The 16,845-nt window shown below is 35.0% G+C and overlaps 1 protein-coding gene across 1 annotated transcript in view; it reads right to left on the reverse strand.

Annotated features, from left to right (window-relative positions):
- LOC107701380 (activating signal cointegrator 1 complex subunit 3-like) overlaps nucleotides 1-9,775 on the reverse strand; it is a gene marked incomplete at its 3' end in the record, with an annotated part of 110,965 nt that extends 101,190 nt beyond the window's left edge. The window contains exons 1-2 of the mRNA XM_016503376.1: nucleotides 9,673-9,775; nucleotides 2,604-2,758 (exon numbers count right to left, since the gene is read on the reverse strand). Of these exons, the coding sequence (XP_016358862.1) occupies nucleotides 2,604-2,758; nucleotides 9,673-9,762 (245 nt within the window). The remainder of the gene's footprint in view (nucleotides 1-2,603; nucleotides 2,759-9,672) is intronic.
- Between the last annotated feature and the right edge of the window lie 7,070 nt (nucleotides 9,776-16,845).

A 16,845-nucleotide genomic window follows, 5' to 3' on the forward strand; every position in this document is an offset into this window, starting at 1 on the left:
TACGGTAGTATACCGTTTTTGGAAGTGGAAAAGACTGTATAATTTACAGTGAATAACCGTAAATTGACATTCCCAGAATTCCCTGCGTTACATTTCAAATTTGATGTTTTTTTGTTGAAATAACTATGTTTCTTCTTAGTTTTTTCTTATCAGTTTTGCATATTAGGGTTGTGTGTTACACCTAATGTTGTTAAATGAATGTTTATTGCATGATTTCAGTTTCATGTGTGTTACCATGATGGTGTTTAGTGTTCGTGTGAATGACACTGTGCACCTTCTATATATGTTATTATTTAAAAGCTGCTTGTGACGGGCTTTGGTTCATCATGTGACTTTCTCATCACCACCTGCATTTGGTGGTTATCAGTGTATTACAAAGGTACAAAACAGATTTCAGTACTTCAATAGGTTGGTATATTAACATTATATCAGTTAATGAAATTACGGTATTTAACTGTAAATTTAAGTTAAAACCGTAAAACCTAAAACGTTGCTACCGTATTTTTTACGGTAAAATTCCGGCAATCACAGCTGCCGTTTTTTTACCGTAAATTTTACGGAATTTTTTTACAGTGTACATATAGTAAATAGAAACTGAGGGCATGTAAATCTTTAGATGCCTATAGACCAATTTGGTGTTTGCAAACAGTGGTGATGTTTTTTTGTGGGCGGAGCCTATCTAGTGGCAGAAAATGACCGTTTTAAAGTAGCGGTCTATGGAAGCCATGGAATAAAGGAATAAAAAAGGTAATTTTGAGTTTGTATTTCAAAATTTTGACTTTTTTCCTTGTAATTCCGAGATTATATTTCACAAAAAAAAACTTGTTATTCTCTATTTTCCCCTCGGCGGAGTTTATATCCCACACTTCTGGCTTTTATCCCCCTCAGAATTGACAAAATTGCAATTGTTGAGTTAAATTGAGTTATAAAGTCCGAACTAGGAGATAAAAACTTGCATTTGCGAGAAAAAAAGTCAGAATTGTGAGATAAAATAGGCAAATGTTATAGGTTTAAATAGTAGGCTATTTCATGCTGTAAATGCAGAGCTAATACAATATGTCCCCTATTAACTGCATATGTGAATATTATATAGACCTATTGTTTAAATCAAAATTATGCTTTAAAAGTAGAGTAATCATAGCATGTTTCAACCATAGTCTGTTTGTTAAAACGTCTGCGTTTAGCTTCAAATGGCTTCTTTGACGACAGTATTCTATAAAATTTATTTTCATTCCATCTCTGACATCCAAAGGCACAACACTACATTTTTTCTCTTATTCCATGGATTTTACCCATTTCCCTCCACTTGTTCCCAGTGTTTTTCTGCCACCAAAATGTGCACGCAGCTGCATGTAACGTAACTGTGACGTCTACTCCAAAATTGGTCTATACACTGTAATGTTTCCCATACATTGACTTATTTGTGGCGGCCCACAACAATATCAAAACTAACCACCACAAATAGATTTTCCAAAAGGATTTGACTTCGTTGAATAAACTTGAGCACTGCACGTTTCAAAATCAAAATGTGGCGTGGGTGTTTTTATATGAATGTGTCTTTGAAGGGAACCGACTGTCTTCAGAAAAGCTTCAATGTCATTTTCATTTCATCTTTCTTATGATGCCTGATAAAGTAGCGTTTTTGAGCGCCGCACTGCTTTGATTGCAGGCATTACCAGGGAAACGTCTAGTTCAGCCGCTTCAAAAACCGCCTCCTGCTGGCAGAGAATGAATTTGCATTTTCAATAAGCCTGTCTGCTGTTTTAGTTCAGATCAACGCGAAAATGTTTTTATGCAGCAAACACTTAGAGCAGAATTGTAAATGTGAAACGGTATACTGTATATATATTTCCCCTGAGGGAAGTGCTGCCCCCACTGCTATGTACAGTACTAACAGTGGCAATTGTAAGCAAATGCAACCTCTTGAACACATCTGACACATAACATGGGCCTTCACTGTTCCCTCTCTCTACAACTGCACTTATGGCAATTGTAGAAAGCGAGATGACACAAGTGGTTTCCTTTATGTTTAGTCTCTGGTCGTTAGTTAACTTGTTCCCCAATTTCTGATTAGATGAGCATGCATGAGAAATCTTTAGACTCGTAACCAAACCATAATCCATAAAAGACAACAGTTTATTTAACCTTAACTGATATTAAGTGTGCGCTGCAAACGTGAGCATTTTTGCAAGCAATATAACTGCTTGACGCATTTTTAAATGCGAGCAATATAACTGCAAGTAGCACACCACCCAGAATGTCAAAATAAAAATACAGACATATGTTCATAGAATAATTTGAAATTAATTATTAGTCTGTCAACAGTGCAAAAAGCAGCTTTACATTATAAATATGATTAATGAACATTAATAATCATTATACTCACATTTGTGACAGTAAGATGTGTTCGGCAAACATAAACAACTTACAGTTACACTATATCTACACCAGAAGCATCTGGTTTGTCACATCAAAACTAACTTCAATTAAAATCAATGAAGCTGTCTGCACTGAAAGAGCCCATTTGTGACAGTTTGTAAAGTGCACTATACTGTAAATTCTTGATTGGACTGTTTTTTAATCACACCGAAGATATGAATTACCTACCGATCTGTTTGGCTGCTTGGAGAATATTCTTTAACTCATGAGTGGCCGCCGGCTGATCTTTCTTCTCCAGATGTTGGGTGAAGAACTGAACTATCTTCTGCCATGTCAGGCCATCTTGGGCAAATATTTCCTGCCGTTTCAGGCGCTTGCTCTGCAGAAAGTTGCATTTAACAAAGCTTAAATTCAAATAGAAAGGACATTTCAATGAACACTGTTTATTAAAAACAAAAAAAAAGATATTCAACCAGGACAATATATTGAATATTCATGATATATGTGCAATGACTGAGACAGGTTTTTACTTTGCCATTAAGTTTCCTAAAGGCTGCATCACTTGGTTAGTTTCGCAATGCCTTCCAACGTGGAAGTAGGCCTGGACGATATGGCCAAAATTTATATCACGATATCTTTCTTAATTTCGGTCGATACGATATAATTCCGATATCGATATGAACACTATTTATCTGAAATAGAAATCTTTTGTAACATTATAAATGCCTTTATCATCACTTTTTATCAATTTCAAGCATCCTTGCTGAATAAAATTATTAATTTCTATAATTTCTTTCCCAAAAAATTATACTGAATGGAATAGTGTATAATGTTACAAAAGCTTTTTATTTCAGATAAATGCTGATCTTTGGATCTTTCTATTCATCAAAGAATCCTGAAAAAAAAAAATGTACTCAACTGTTTTAAATGCTGTAATCAAAGCAGCTCCGCTCATGAACGCTTCTTTATCAGATAAAATGAAAATGCCATCGAAACTTTTCTGAAGACAGTCGGTTCCCTTCAGAGATACATTCATATAAAACACCCGCGCTGTGTTATGATTTTGAAACGTGCAGTGCTCATGTTTATTCAACGAAGTCAAACGGCACAAATAAATAAATGTATGGGAAACTGGTAATGTATATCGAAATATCGGAAATGTGTTTAAAAATCATATCACCGTTATTGAAAAAAATAATATCGCGATACATATTGATATTGAATTATTGTCCAGCCCTACGTGGAAGTATGTTAACAAGACAGATGTAATAATAGTTGCATTTGATGCGTTTGCATTTTACTCAAAAATATTCACAGAAGTGCCCACATGGCACGTTCCATGTATTATAATGTACACTACCCTTTTGGGTTCTGTTCTGTTCTGTTGAAAGAAGTCTCTTATGCTCACCAAGGCTGCATTTACTTGATCAAACGTATAGCAAAAACAGTAATATTGTGAAATATTATTCACAGGTTATACACATATATGTTTTTCAGTCTGGTTCTCATGAGAGCACCCGGAGATTTGGTTTGGTATTCACACTGTACATAATGTGACTCATTAAGATTAACTATAAAAGTAAAATAATTATTAATAGTGATAATAGTATTATTGCATTTATTTATTTTGTAATTCAATAAGTGTGATAACGGCTAGCCGTGCATTAAAGGATTTTAAATGCACGATGTGGATATATGTGTGTGTGTGTGTGTGTGTGTGTGTGTGTAGGGGATAATCAACGGCTAGCCGTGCATTAAAGGATTTTAAATGTACGACGTGGAGGCAAAGAACCGAAACGTTTTTTTCGTCAGTTACGGCACGTTAGCTCTAGCATTCTGCCGGCTTCAAATCAGACACAGATGAAATAGTGCGGTAAGATCACATTTATTTGAATGAATTATAGCATGTATTTCAATTAATTATCGATCGAGAGAGAGAGATGACAGTTGTGTGTACCTGCGTGCGGCGTCTGCGCATCTCTTTCTACAAACAATTACTTCAGAAACAGCCATTTTACCATCGTTGCTATTGGCTATTTTATTAATAAAAATCGCGGGGAAGCATTGACAACAAGTTTATGTGTGTGTGCAGCGCAATCTGCGATCTCTCACACTCTCTCTCTCTCGGTGTGTGTGTGTGCGAGTGATGTGTGTTGGTTAGTGTGCATCAATTAAAGCAGCGCATTAATATGGAACGGTGATTAAACTGACTTGGAACTACCTGTGCATTAAACGATTTTACTGCATACCCGCCAGCCAATCAGAATCCAGTATTCAGAAAGACCATGGAATAAATATATATATATATATTTTTTTTTTTCTTCATCGTTTTCAAACCTAAAATCAGCACACTTTTATTTTGGTGGGTTGAAGTAAGTATAGCGCGTCAGTGAATGAAATATTGGTTTTGCATTTTGCTCTGAAACCGGCAGCACATAGCCTAGATTTATGCCGTTTGAGTGGAAATCTTATACAGTATTACAATTAGTCGATCTAAAACAGCTCTCAACGATGTTGCTACGCAAATGAGTGGTCTGAACATATTTAGACATCACTTTTTGTTGTTTTTTTGGTTACTAGGTAATGATGCTTGCTCTCTACATCTTTGTACTTCGGATTTTGAAAATTTGGATTAATTTCCAAAGCTCTAACACAAAACAGCACATATATCTGTCAAGACTGTAATTTAAAGGGTTCAAAAGAATGCGGGAGTCAATTTCTGCACACAGAAATTCAATATAAATTCTCTCTGCTGCAGCGTGTCAGTCACGCTTATCAGGAAAGCAAGTGAGTAAACACATAAATACACAGTTTGAACAATTCATATGTCATTAATAGTGGTTCACCGTGATTTAGTACGATTGCATTCACATGCGGGTGCGGGTGCACACACGAGTTCAGAAAACAGCGTTCACATTATCCAAACGAAGCGAACTCTGACGTCAAATGAACCCGGGTGCTCACCAAAAATGCTAGTGTGAAAGCCCCCTCAGATTCAACTTTTTACAAACCAATAAAATAAAATTAATTAAATCCAGTTTCTCTCAAATTATTATTATTATTTATTTAATTTTTTTTTGTTCAATAAGCTGTTTCACTCAGAAATGTTCAGCGTAAATACATAAATATATGAAAGCTTGTTTCCGCCACAGGAATTAAAATAAAATGTAATTGCAACTTTTTGTCTCACAATTCTGACTTTTTCCTTGCAATTCTGAGAAAATAAGTCAGAATTATGAGATAAAAAGTCTCAATTACCTTTTCCATTTTTTATTATGTGGCAGAAAAAAAACAGAATTGCGAGATATAAACTCAGAATTTCTTGATGTAGACTGAGTTTACGTCTCACAATTTAAAGAACAAAGTCAGAACTGTGAAATTGAGAAAATTGTGAGATAAAAATTATTCCATATAAATATCAAGATACACATGAAAAATAAAAATGATGAAAAATACTGAGATATAATTATTTTAATCACCCATTCCTGTGAGACTAGCAAACCTGAAATCATTAAAACATTAATGAAACTAGTTCCACTGCACACAGCTGAATGGTACAGTGAAAGGGTTATTTGAATAAATGCCTCAGTTTGTGATGTCTGCTCAATAGGTCATGTCACCGGGTCAGTGAGTAAATTAACACCACGCCATTGTATCAGCACTTCAGTGCCCTCTCAAACTCAGCATTATGAGTGAGCGCTTGGAAAAACCTGCACCCTGCGCTCTCTGTCCAAAATCAGCAGCAGTGGCGATAAAGAAATCTGAATTTAGAGACGAGCAAAGAATTTACGCTGAACTGAGGTGTGGCTTTCTGCTTCCGCAAAATCCCAATAAAAGCAAAGTCGAGAGAGAGAGATTAAAGAGAAACAGAGCGGTCAAAGCTCATTTAATACACTATGAATCATACTCTCAAGGTCAAAGAAACATGATTAAATGAAGTACAGACAGAGGACATCAGATTACAGAGAGACAAAAGCTGTTTTGGCTATTAATTAAAGTGATATAAATCTGTAGGCCGATATTATCAGCATAAAACAGCACTTTGCAGATATATCTGTGGCCTTAAATCCACTTTAATCCATATATCACAGCTAATCCATTGGGTAAATTTCCTAACTTTTGCTGATTATGTTCCAAGCCATGGACATGACTACAGGTGATTGATAAATACAGTTTAGACATTGCTTGTCCAGATAATGCCATAATAGCTACATTTCTTAAATATTCTGAGGATTGCCTGTGCAAAGTGATGTTGTAAGTGTCAGGGTAGTATTATGCTTTTTTTTTTTAGGATTTTCAGCCAGTTTAAAATCTAAAATGGTCCTGTTTAAACCTGGAATTAAGATTTGTGATTGGTCAGCCGAGACACTGCTGTTTCTGTTACACCTCTATTTTATGATTGGATTTCAAGTGAATTTGTAACCTATTTCACTATTTCAAGAGGAACTATCTTTTATTTTAGTGAAGTAGCTATATTAACTGAATTGTAAATGTTTTTTGTCAGAAAGCTAACAAATCTCAAACCATTTTGGACCCCATTTACACCTGTCCCATTTTAAACTGATGTTAACATGTAAAAACAACCTCATAGAGGCCTACTGGTCCCTAGATATGCTTCAGGACCTATGTAAAGTCGCAGGGTGTATTCACACCTGTCTTGTTTGGTTCAATTGAATCGAACTCAAGTTCGTTTCCACCCTTGTTGCGGATCTTTTGGGCAGGTGTGAATACAGCAATCGTACTCGGGTGCGGACCAAACAACCATACCGAGACCCAGCTGAAGAGGTGGTCTCGGTCTGCTTCCTAACGAACTCTGGTACAGTTCGTTTAAGGTGTGAATATGACCCGACCTCGATCCGACCCAATTGCAGCAATCACGCTCAGAAACAGACAGCTTGCACATGTAGTGCTGTTTTTTGCATTTCAATCACTTGTTTTTAAACCACAATGCTTAAAAATGCATGCAAATGATGAGTTTTCGAGACCATGGCGCACACCAACGCCGTTGGCGTGACGTGAGCGTGCTAAATAGGCTAAAGCTTGCCACAAAAGTTACCATGTATATGTTGGGGGAAAATAGTAAGGAGATATTTGAATAATTTATTAATAAAATAGTGTTTTCTGAGTCAGTGTCGCATAGATGAAATTGATGATCCTGACTCGCCATCTCATCATTGGACGTGCCTTAAGAAAGAAATGCATCTTGGATTACATAATGAAAGAGTTTTTGTTTTGGATTTGAATTATTTCGTTTTGTAGTTATTTAAAGCTTTCTATAGATATATTCATCATGTCTGTAAGGAAAATATTCGCTGATTTTCGGTTCATTTTTGTGAAGCGCTCCTGCTCAAGACCGAGGCGGCAAGCGCATCCTGTTTTTTTTCTTTATTTTACAAAAGCGCAACGTTTTGTTGATATTGTGAATGCACACAAATAAAAATAAACCCTTTACAGTTCCAAACGATGTATTATTCTTATCTTTATGAGCAAAAATGACGGCGTATTTCATTTGTTTCCACTGATGTCCTGAAGCGCGCTTCAGCTTCCACTCTCCGCACAAACGATTGGATATGCACCTAATAGCGCACATTTATATAGGTTAAATGTTTAAACTAACATTGCGATATGCTTTAAGTATTTTATATCTATAGATTTTATTTTCGCCAAGTAGTAATTACAACATCGTATGACATTGTCTCATATGATGCTCATAAGTTTCTTCATATTGCGTTAGTATCTGATAACACCAAATCAGTAAAAGAATAAAAATTGCACTACGAAAGATCTACATGATTAGCCTGTTTTTGCACTTCCTGTTTTCCCTGCTTGAGAATTTCTGTCCAATGAATGGATGACCTTAGCACACGTGTAGTTTTGTTTACAATTTCTGGTTCACTTTCAAAAAGGGCAGTGTGAAAGCGTACCGCACCAAACAAAAAAAATCAACACTGTATTTGGTCCGGACCAAAGCAAGTGAACTAGCGGACTTTCCTGGTGTGAATACACCCTCACTTTTATTCAGCAAGAATACATTACTGTTCTTTTGAACTTTCAATTCAAAGTAAAAATATATCAGGGTTTCCACAAAAATATTAAGCAGCACAACTGTTTTTAGCTGTTTTGATGATAATGAAAAATGTTACTTGTGCACCAAATCAGCACATTAGAATGATTTCTGAAGGACCATGTGACACTGAAGACTGGAGTAATGATGCTGACAATTTAGCTCTACAATCACGTGAATAAATGACATTTTAAAATATATTCAAACAGAAAGCAGCTATTTTAACTTGTAAAAATATTTCATATTATTACTGTATTTTTCCCGTATTTGATCCATTAAACGAAGACCTGGAGAGCATAAGAGACTTAAACTCAAGCTTAAACTCAGAATTCTTACCGACACCTGAACTACTTTTCAACTGTAGCACAAACACAGCATGCTCAAATTTAACACTTAGGGTTAGGGCTTTGTTCAAATCTCAAACCCCAAATATCCCTAAGTATGAGCAATAGTAATTGTGCTGCCTGTCTTAGCAAACACCATTAAATAATTGGTTTAAATTCCCAAAACCTATAATTGAAGGTCATGAGTTATTATAAACTATCAAGGCTTCCCAGCACTTAAAAAGTTTAAAATAAGAGCACTACGAGTTTGTAAAATTATACTGCCATACCTACAACAGGTTTGATTGACACAGAAATTAATGCAATGCAAAACTATTTTTGGCACTGAATTTCCCTATTTAATATGTAATAAAGACTGCATATTCTATGCATATATTCTATGGTTACATGCATCCAAAACATTCAACAATGAAAGTATTATTCACACTAATTTACAAATTAAGAATTCATTTATGTATGTGCATGTGTGCATGCATACGCACGCATTATATAAGCCATTAAAGGAATGAAAAATAATTTACTCACCCTCAAGAACATAAAAGAAGATAACCAAACAGCAGATGAACCCTACTGACTTCCACAGTACAACTGTTTGGTTACACAAATTCTTCAATATATCTTGTTTTGTGATACAGGTTTGGAACAAGTTGGGGTGAGTAAATGATGACCGAACTTTAATTTTTTGGGTGAACTATCTTTTATAAAAACAACCAATTACACAAGCATGTGATGACATCAGTTGACTTCTATATTAACGCATGCACCAAATTCCAACAAACCATTAAAACTAAAATGCAAAAATAAGTTAAACTAACAAAACTAAAATATGACAAAATATTAAACAAATCATTTAACAAAGCTCCAGATGAATTCATGTTGTCTTACCTTTAGATCATAAATGTCTTGTGTTAAATCCTCCTGTTTGCTGACAGTAGAAAAGGAGCGCAGGGCTCCAGTGAGCCGAGGAGGAGACATGGTCGTCTGTGGACAGCCCTGTTCATGTGAGAACGATGACAAATGTCAATATAGACAGTTCCTTTATGTCTTTAATGGAGCAGACAATATAGATCGTATCCGTTCATTTTATTTAGGGTGCATAACACCTGACACAAAGTCACAAAAGATGGCTGAGAAAATTAAATAAAAAACTATTCTGTCACAATATGTTGTAAAGTGTATGTTGTATACAATACAGGTGCATCTCAATAAATTAGAATGTCATGGAAAAGTTCATTTATTTCAGTAATTCAACTCAAATTGTGAAACTTGTGTATTAAATAAATTCAACGCACACAGACTGAAGTAGTTTAAGTCTTTGGTTCTTTTAATTGTGATGATTTTGGCTCACATTTAACAAAAACCCACCAATTCAAGTTCTGAAGTTCCAGCAAACAGTTGTGACATTTGCACTCACAGTTTAGAGAATGTTAAGATTGTTTCGAAAAATGTGCCAAAGCAATTGAGAAAAACTGTAAGGATGATTCGAGAAATGCACCAAAGCGACTGAGAAAAACTGTAAAATCTACTTTAAATCTACCGTTTAAAAGTGTAGGGATACCAAGGCTTCATTTGAATTTAAATAATATAATAATAATACAATTAATCATAATAAAATAATTTAATAATTTTTCAATGATAACTGTTATTACAAAATCACAGAAATTAATTTGAAATCATTGTAATCAGTTAGTGCTCAAGAAACATTTCTTATTATATGTTTAGAACATTGTGTCGCTTAAAATTTTTTGTGGAAAACATATAAATTTTTTCCCCCTCCAGGAATCTTTGATGAACATAAAGAATTGAATTTTTCAATATACATTTTTTGTAACATTATAAATGTCTTTACTCTTACGTTTCATCAATTTAATGCATCCTTGCTAGATAGATAGATAGATAGATAGATAGATAGAGAGACAGACAGACAGACAGACAGACAGACAGACAGACAGATAGACAGACAGACAGACAGACACATAGATAGATAGTAGAGATGCACCGATGTATCGGCCAACAATCGGTATCGGCCGATAGAAGCAATTTTTCGCGCTATCGGCCATCGGCCGATTGTTTAAAAACATCCGATGATCAGGGCCGATATATCCTGTCAATCAAAATTGGCGGGAATGCATCGAATACGTGCTGTGCGTAAAGATGTCTCTTGTGTGGAATTACTTTGAAGTGGGTGACAATGATGACAAAACTGCAGTCTGTAAGCTATGCACAGCTAAAATTATGGAATTATTATGGATTATTATTAATTTTAAAGAAGATATAAAATGCAGAACCACCAAATATGTGTGTGTGTGTGTGTGTGTGTGAGTGTGTGTGCGTGTGCGCGTGCGTGTGCGTGTGTGTGTGTGTGTAGGTTTGCCTATATTTGTTCGGCCAAATCATGTTTACAGTTTTTCTCAGTCGCTTTGGTGCATTTCTCAGATCAGAAATTAAATTCTCAAAACTACTTGTTCATTTAAAAACATCCGATGATCAGGGCCGATATATCCTGTCAATCAAAATTGGCGGGAATGCATCGAATACGTGCTGTGCGTAAAGATGTCTCTTGTGTGGAATTACTTTGAAGTGGGTGACAATGATGACAAAACTGCAGTCTGTAAGCTATGCACAGCTAAAATTATGGAATTATTATGGATTATTATTAATTTTAAAGAAGATATAAAATGCAGAACCACCAAACTATCGGTATCGGCCGATAGCACGCTAAACAGTCGACTATCGGTATCGGCTGAGAAATTTACTATCGGTGCATCTCTAATAGATAGATAGATAGATAGATAGATAGATAGATAGATAGTTTATTGCAGCAACTTTTTGTGAGGGGTAGCTTTAGGTATAGACTTAGATTTGGGTTTTAGCAAATATCATCACCAATAAATAGTTACAGACTAATTAAATGTTTGGAATTAATTTATGTGATATATTACTGTAATTAAATGATTCATGGTATATTCTTGAGTGTTTACCGAATTGTTTATAGAATTGTAACACCATGGTGCAGTGTTGCACAGATGGTTAAACCATGGTACTTTGAGGTATACCATGACAGATACTGAATAATTATGTAGCACAAAAGTCCAAGGTGATTCTGGTAATGTTTAGTGTTCATAATGATATGTAGGCCGATAATGATGTTCTGGTATATAGTGCTTGCAGGTAGGTTTGCAGGCCAATAAGACACATGCTGCAAGGCTTAAATCAAAAGCAGTTGTAAAGTCATAGTACTTCTATCCTTCTGACAGAATTTTAGTAATACACAATGTCTAATGGACTGTCAGAAACAGTCTGTTATATTTTCACAAAATTGGGCCCCATATTTACCATGAATTCTAAAATGCCCAAGGAAAGGCTGTTCAAAGAGGTTCATATCTCAGAAGACCCTCTCTGAATGGTGTCATTGTAGATATAGCAGTGCGTAACACTAACCTGATTTAAACAGCAGAGAGGCTGCACCCTGACTTAACCATGGGCAAAGTCATTTATAGTGTAGTGTTAAATAAATCCCCATCCAGACCTGTAGTAACACAGACCAGCAGCTATATAGCACTTGAAAAAATTGACTGAATAGTCAAAGGTTATCCACAAGAGAACTGTTTGTGTAGATGATTCTTCTTATTGTTAGTCACTTGCTTGGCTTCTTGTTTCTGTAAAGGAAATATGTGTATTTAAATGTATATTTGTCAAGTACAAGAAACACAAACAAGCACAGCTATGTAGAAATTCAGTTCAGTCAATTATAGTATCACAATCATTATACAACAGTATTTGACCTCAGACTGCCATGACTGACAATTCACAATCGAGTAATTCAGAGAACTGTTTAAAACTTGTTTGAAATCATATGCTGCAGACTCCACAGCTACAGAAGAGGACTAAAGCAGCAAACCACAGTTCTGATCCCAGGTTAAAAAAACAGACAGAGCAATATGCATTCATAATATTAGTAATAAAATATCAGTCATAACAAAAATAAAAAACAGCAACTGGTATCAGTTGATCCCTAAAAGTACCACAGTATTCACAGTATTCATGTGACACATTCACTGTGTCTTGGTAATGTCACAGTACCACTGTAAAAATAATTGTTCAAAGTTTAAAAAAAAACAAAGATTATTAAAGTATATGGTTTGCAGGGAAACAGTAATTCAGTCTTTGTACTTCAAATTTGCACAATTAATTCAATATGTTACTTGCCATTTCTTTGCAATTGTGAAATTTACTAGCAATTTCTGGGTGAAAATTATTTCTACACTACTTTTTTTTCAGTGACAATATTCACGGCCATATTATAGCTAAACATTCTCTTATTCTCATATTTTCTGTTGGGTAATGATGATATTGAATTTTATCATTCATCCAATACTGATGCTGCTCTAATCTTTCTGTGTTAGTCAGAACGGCTGCCATTGGTTCTCCCCGCAGTGACCTTGTGTCTGTATTAGTGTGACTGCTTGCGCCAAAGGCCGTCTGAATGTAAATAAGTCAGAGAGTTCTGCTGCACCATTTTCTGATCAGGGTGATTATGGCACCTGTGCTGCTATGGAGATCAGTTCAGCAGCATTGTGCTGCCATTAGAGCGGCTCAGCAGACAATACACGTATCTGTCCAGCCAACTGAGATCTGCTGACTTTGTTTTCATCACTTCAGCTCTAAATTATGGTCTGCTCCTCCTCTTCCAATTCATTCAGACCTGATGTTATTTCATTTAGTAAATGCTGCACGCTGATCAATATCCGTAACAATTGCCTCATTATACTGATGGAGATGAGCATTGTTCATTGAAAGTGTCCAATGAAACGTAACTGCATTTCTATTACAGAAACAGTGCAGGCATTGTTCAGATTCCAACATTTTGTTTAATTAATAAAAACAACTAACATGCACAGTAAATACATGACATTCAATTAAAATTTGATCAAATTTCCTTCCCACTTTACAAATTAAATAAAACATATGAATTGAAAGGAAATTAATTTAATGAATGTAACAGGATTCCTGGGGGGTTGAAAGAAAGTATCTATCTATCTATCTATCTATCTATCTATCTATCTATCTATCTATCTATCTAACTCAAATAAAAAAATAAAAAAATAAAAAAAATTATTATATACATAAAATGTTATATTGTAACACCGTTCGTAGGTCGGGAAGAAGGAGACGGGAACCGGCGAACAGTTATATGATTATAACTGCTAATTGCTAATTGCTAATGATTTACACAATTTAATAAAATAAACAAACACAAAATGAAAGTAAAGTGGCAGCCCCTCGCGGACGACTATCTATCTATCTATCTATCTATCTATCTATCTATCTATCTCATGTCAGTATTTGTCTTTATTTATGGAATTATTTGTTTTTACATAATCATGAAGAACTTTTTTTTATTTTTTATTTTATTTACTATAGCATCTGATCAGGGTTATTCCACATATTGATTTCTCAACTCAAACTGAAATTAAAACATTGCCATTGTGTTGTCTAAAAATGAATATAAACATCTTTTTTTGTTTTGACCATTTTTAATTTCTTTCTCTAAAATGTTTCAAGATTTCACACACACACACACACACACACACACACACACACACACACACACTGATCTACTTGTACCATTTTTTTATGCAAAGCATATATTATATCCCCCTTGCGGCTTAACATAAAAACCAGTTCTTTCCCCAACTGCAATAATCAGAATATTAATAATACAGGAGGACTAGGGCTATCTGCTGCAGTGAATTGACTCATTTGTTTACCTCTGAAGGGTGCTGAACACTTCACTAATGCACTTCAAGAATGCCTCACGCTGGTGTCTCGCTCAGATGTGGACACCCAACCTAATTATTCACAAAGTTAAGAGCACTCTGCAGTGAAGGTCTTATCCTGTGGAGCAGCCTCCACCGGATACATCTTAATAACTCAAGCTCAAATCCAGACTCCAATCTGTCCAGGCCTCTGACAGGAGCTCTTGCTCTCTCTCTCTCTCTCTGTGTGTGTGTTTTATAGCTGTTCTATGTAAGTATATTGGTCGATCTAAGGCTAACTGGTTTATAGTTATATAGTAAACTCCAATATTCAGGACCTCTGCATCTTACATTTTACATTTATTCCTGTTCTCTTTAAATTTACAGATGTAATAATAACAAAAATAAAAATAAATGATTTTTTAAAATGTACTGTAGTATCTAAGTGAATACCTAACTAGATCATTTACAAATTATGTAAAAGAAAATACATATGATTAAATAATAAATAAGTCAGAGACAATTATTATTTGTAATAATTAATTATGTCAATATCTGTCTTTATGTATAACTAATTATTTTTATATAATCAACTTTGTTTTTATTTATTTTTCTTATTGACTATTGTATCTACCTAACTGGAAAGAAATGACAAATTATATATATATATATATATATATATAACTGACAAATTATATAAATAAACGGCTGCCGCACACAAAACACAAAATAAAATCCAGGCCTGGTCCTCTCTCGTCTTTCACTGTCGTAGCTCCTTCTCCGGAGCTCTTCCGTGGGACTCGAGACCGGTGAGTGGTGCAGGTGTCGCTCATTATCTAGTACTCCACCGGCCTCGCTCCGTTTCCCACGGCTCTCGGCCACGCCCCCACTTGTCACACATATATATATATATATATATACATATATATACACATTTGAGTGAATAGGTAATTTAGAAATGGTCATAATTTGTAATCATTTTACATTGTATTTAAAGCTTAACAATTTGTGTAATGCATTTTTAAACATGATTTGAATACATTCTTGGTGTCTTGCACAATTTGCAATTAATAAATAATGCTTCACTTGTAAGCATATCAAAGAGTTATATTTCACTTTACAGCATACTCAGTTCGAATTATAATGAAGTGAAAATGAAGTGACATGTGGTCAAATATGGTGACCCATACTTGGTATTAGTGCTCTGCATTTAACCCATCCAAAGTGTGCACACACACAGCAGTGAACACACACACACACCGTGAACACACACCCGGAGCAGTGGGCAGCCATTTTTGCTGCAGCGCCCGGGGAGCAGTTGGGGGTTCGGTGCCTTGCTCAAGGGCACCTCAGTCGTGGTATTGAAGGTGGGAGAGAACACTGTACATTCACTCCCCCCACCTACAATCCCTGCCGGTATGAGACTCGAACCCGCAACCTTTAGGTTACGAGTCCGACTCTCTAACCATTAGGCCACGACTTCCCAAGTCAGCTCACATCTATAAAAGCAGAATATCTGTAAAGAAAAAAATTACAGTATTTATGTCAATATGTCTGTATCCCTGCACTTCTGACATATGGTTAGAACCATTAGAGACATCAGCAGGTTAATTAGTGAATTCCTGCTATAGAGTTGAATAGTTTGATTTGTAGGTTTATTATCAAAGCCTTTTTATATCTTTTACTTTTAATAGCTTATGATCCTCATTTTTTAAATCATTTTTGAAAGCATCTGCTAAGTGCATAAATGTAAATGTAAACTTTGCTATAGAAGAGCATAAATTATCATTATAGTAATAACTAGAGTGCCATCAAAACTCCCTGTCACAAATGATTTGAAGGATCACACATGTCTGTAGCAGCAATGTATATTATGAACTATATATATATATATTTGTGTGTGTGTGTGTGTGTGGATACAGTCAAACCAAAATTTATTCAGATATCTTCAACATTTCACACATTATCACAGTTTATTCGCTATAGATCAGAAAATGATAATAAATTATGACAAGCAATCAGAGTTAAACTGTGTCAGAACAAATTAATCTTGATAATGCCAGAGAACACTTAAGCAAAACTTGGTCAGGTCAAAGTGTCTGAATAATTTTTTGTCCCAATTTTTTTTTAATCAATTTTACTGGTAGTCCATTGTATGAAGAATTTTTGGGTATAATATGTCACAGTTTACTTTATTTTGCTATCCTCACTTACATAAATGAATTTTAGTGTCCTGCACCCACTAGTAAAAAAATTTAAAAAATGATATCTGGAGTCAGACTAATTTTTGGTTTGACTG

This window comes from Sinocyclocheilus anshuiensis, unplaced genomic scaffold (assembly GCF_001515605.1).
Source record: "Sinocyclocheilus anshuiensis isolate Anshui unplaced genomic scaffold, SAMN03320099.WGS_v1.1 scaffold2140, whole genome shotgun sequence".
In the NCBI taxonomy this organism is placed as follows: domain Eukaryota; kingdom Metazoa; phylum Chordata; class Actinopteri; order Cypriniformes; family Cyprinidae; genus Sinocyclocheilus; species Sinocyclocheilus anshuiensis.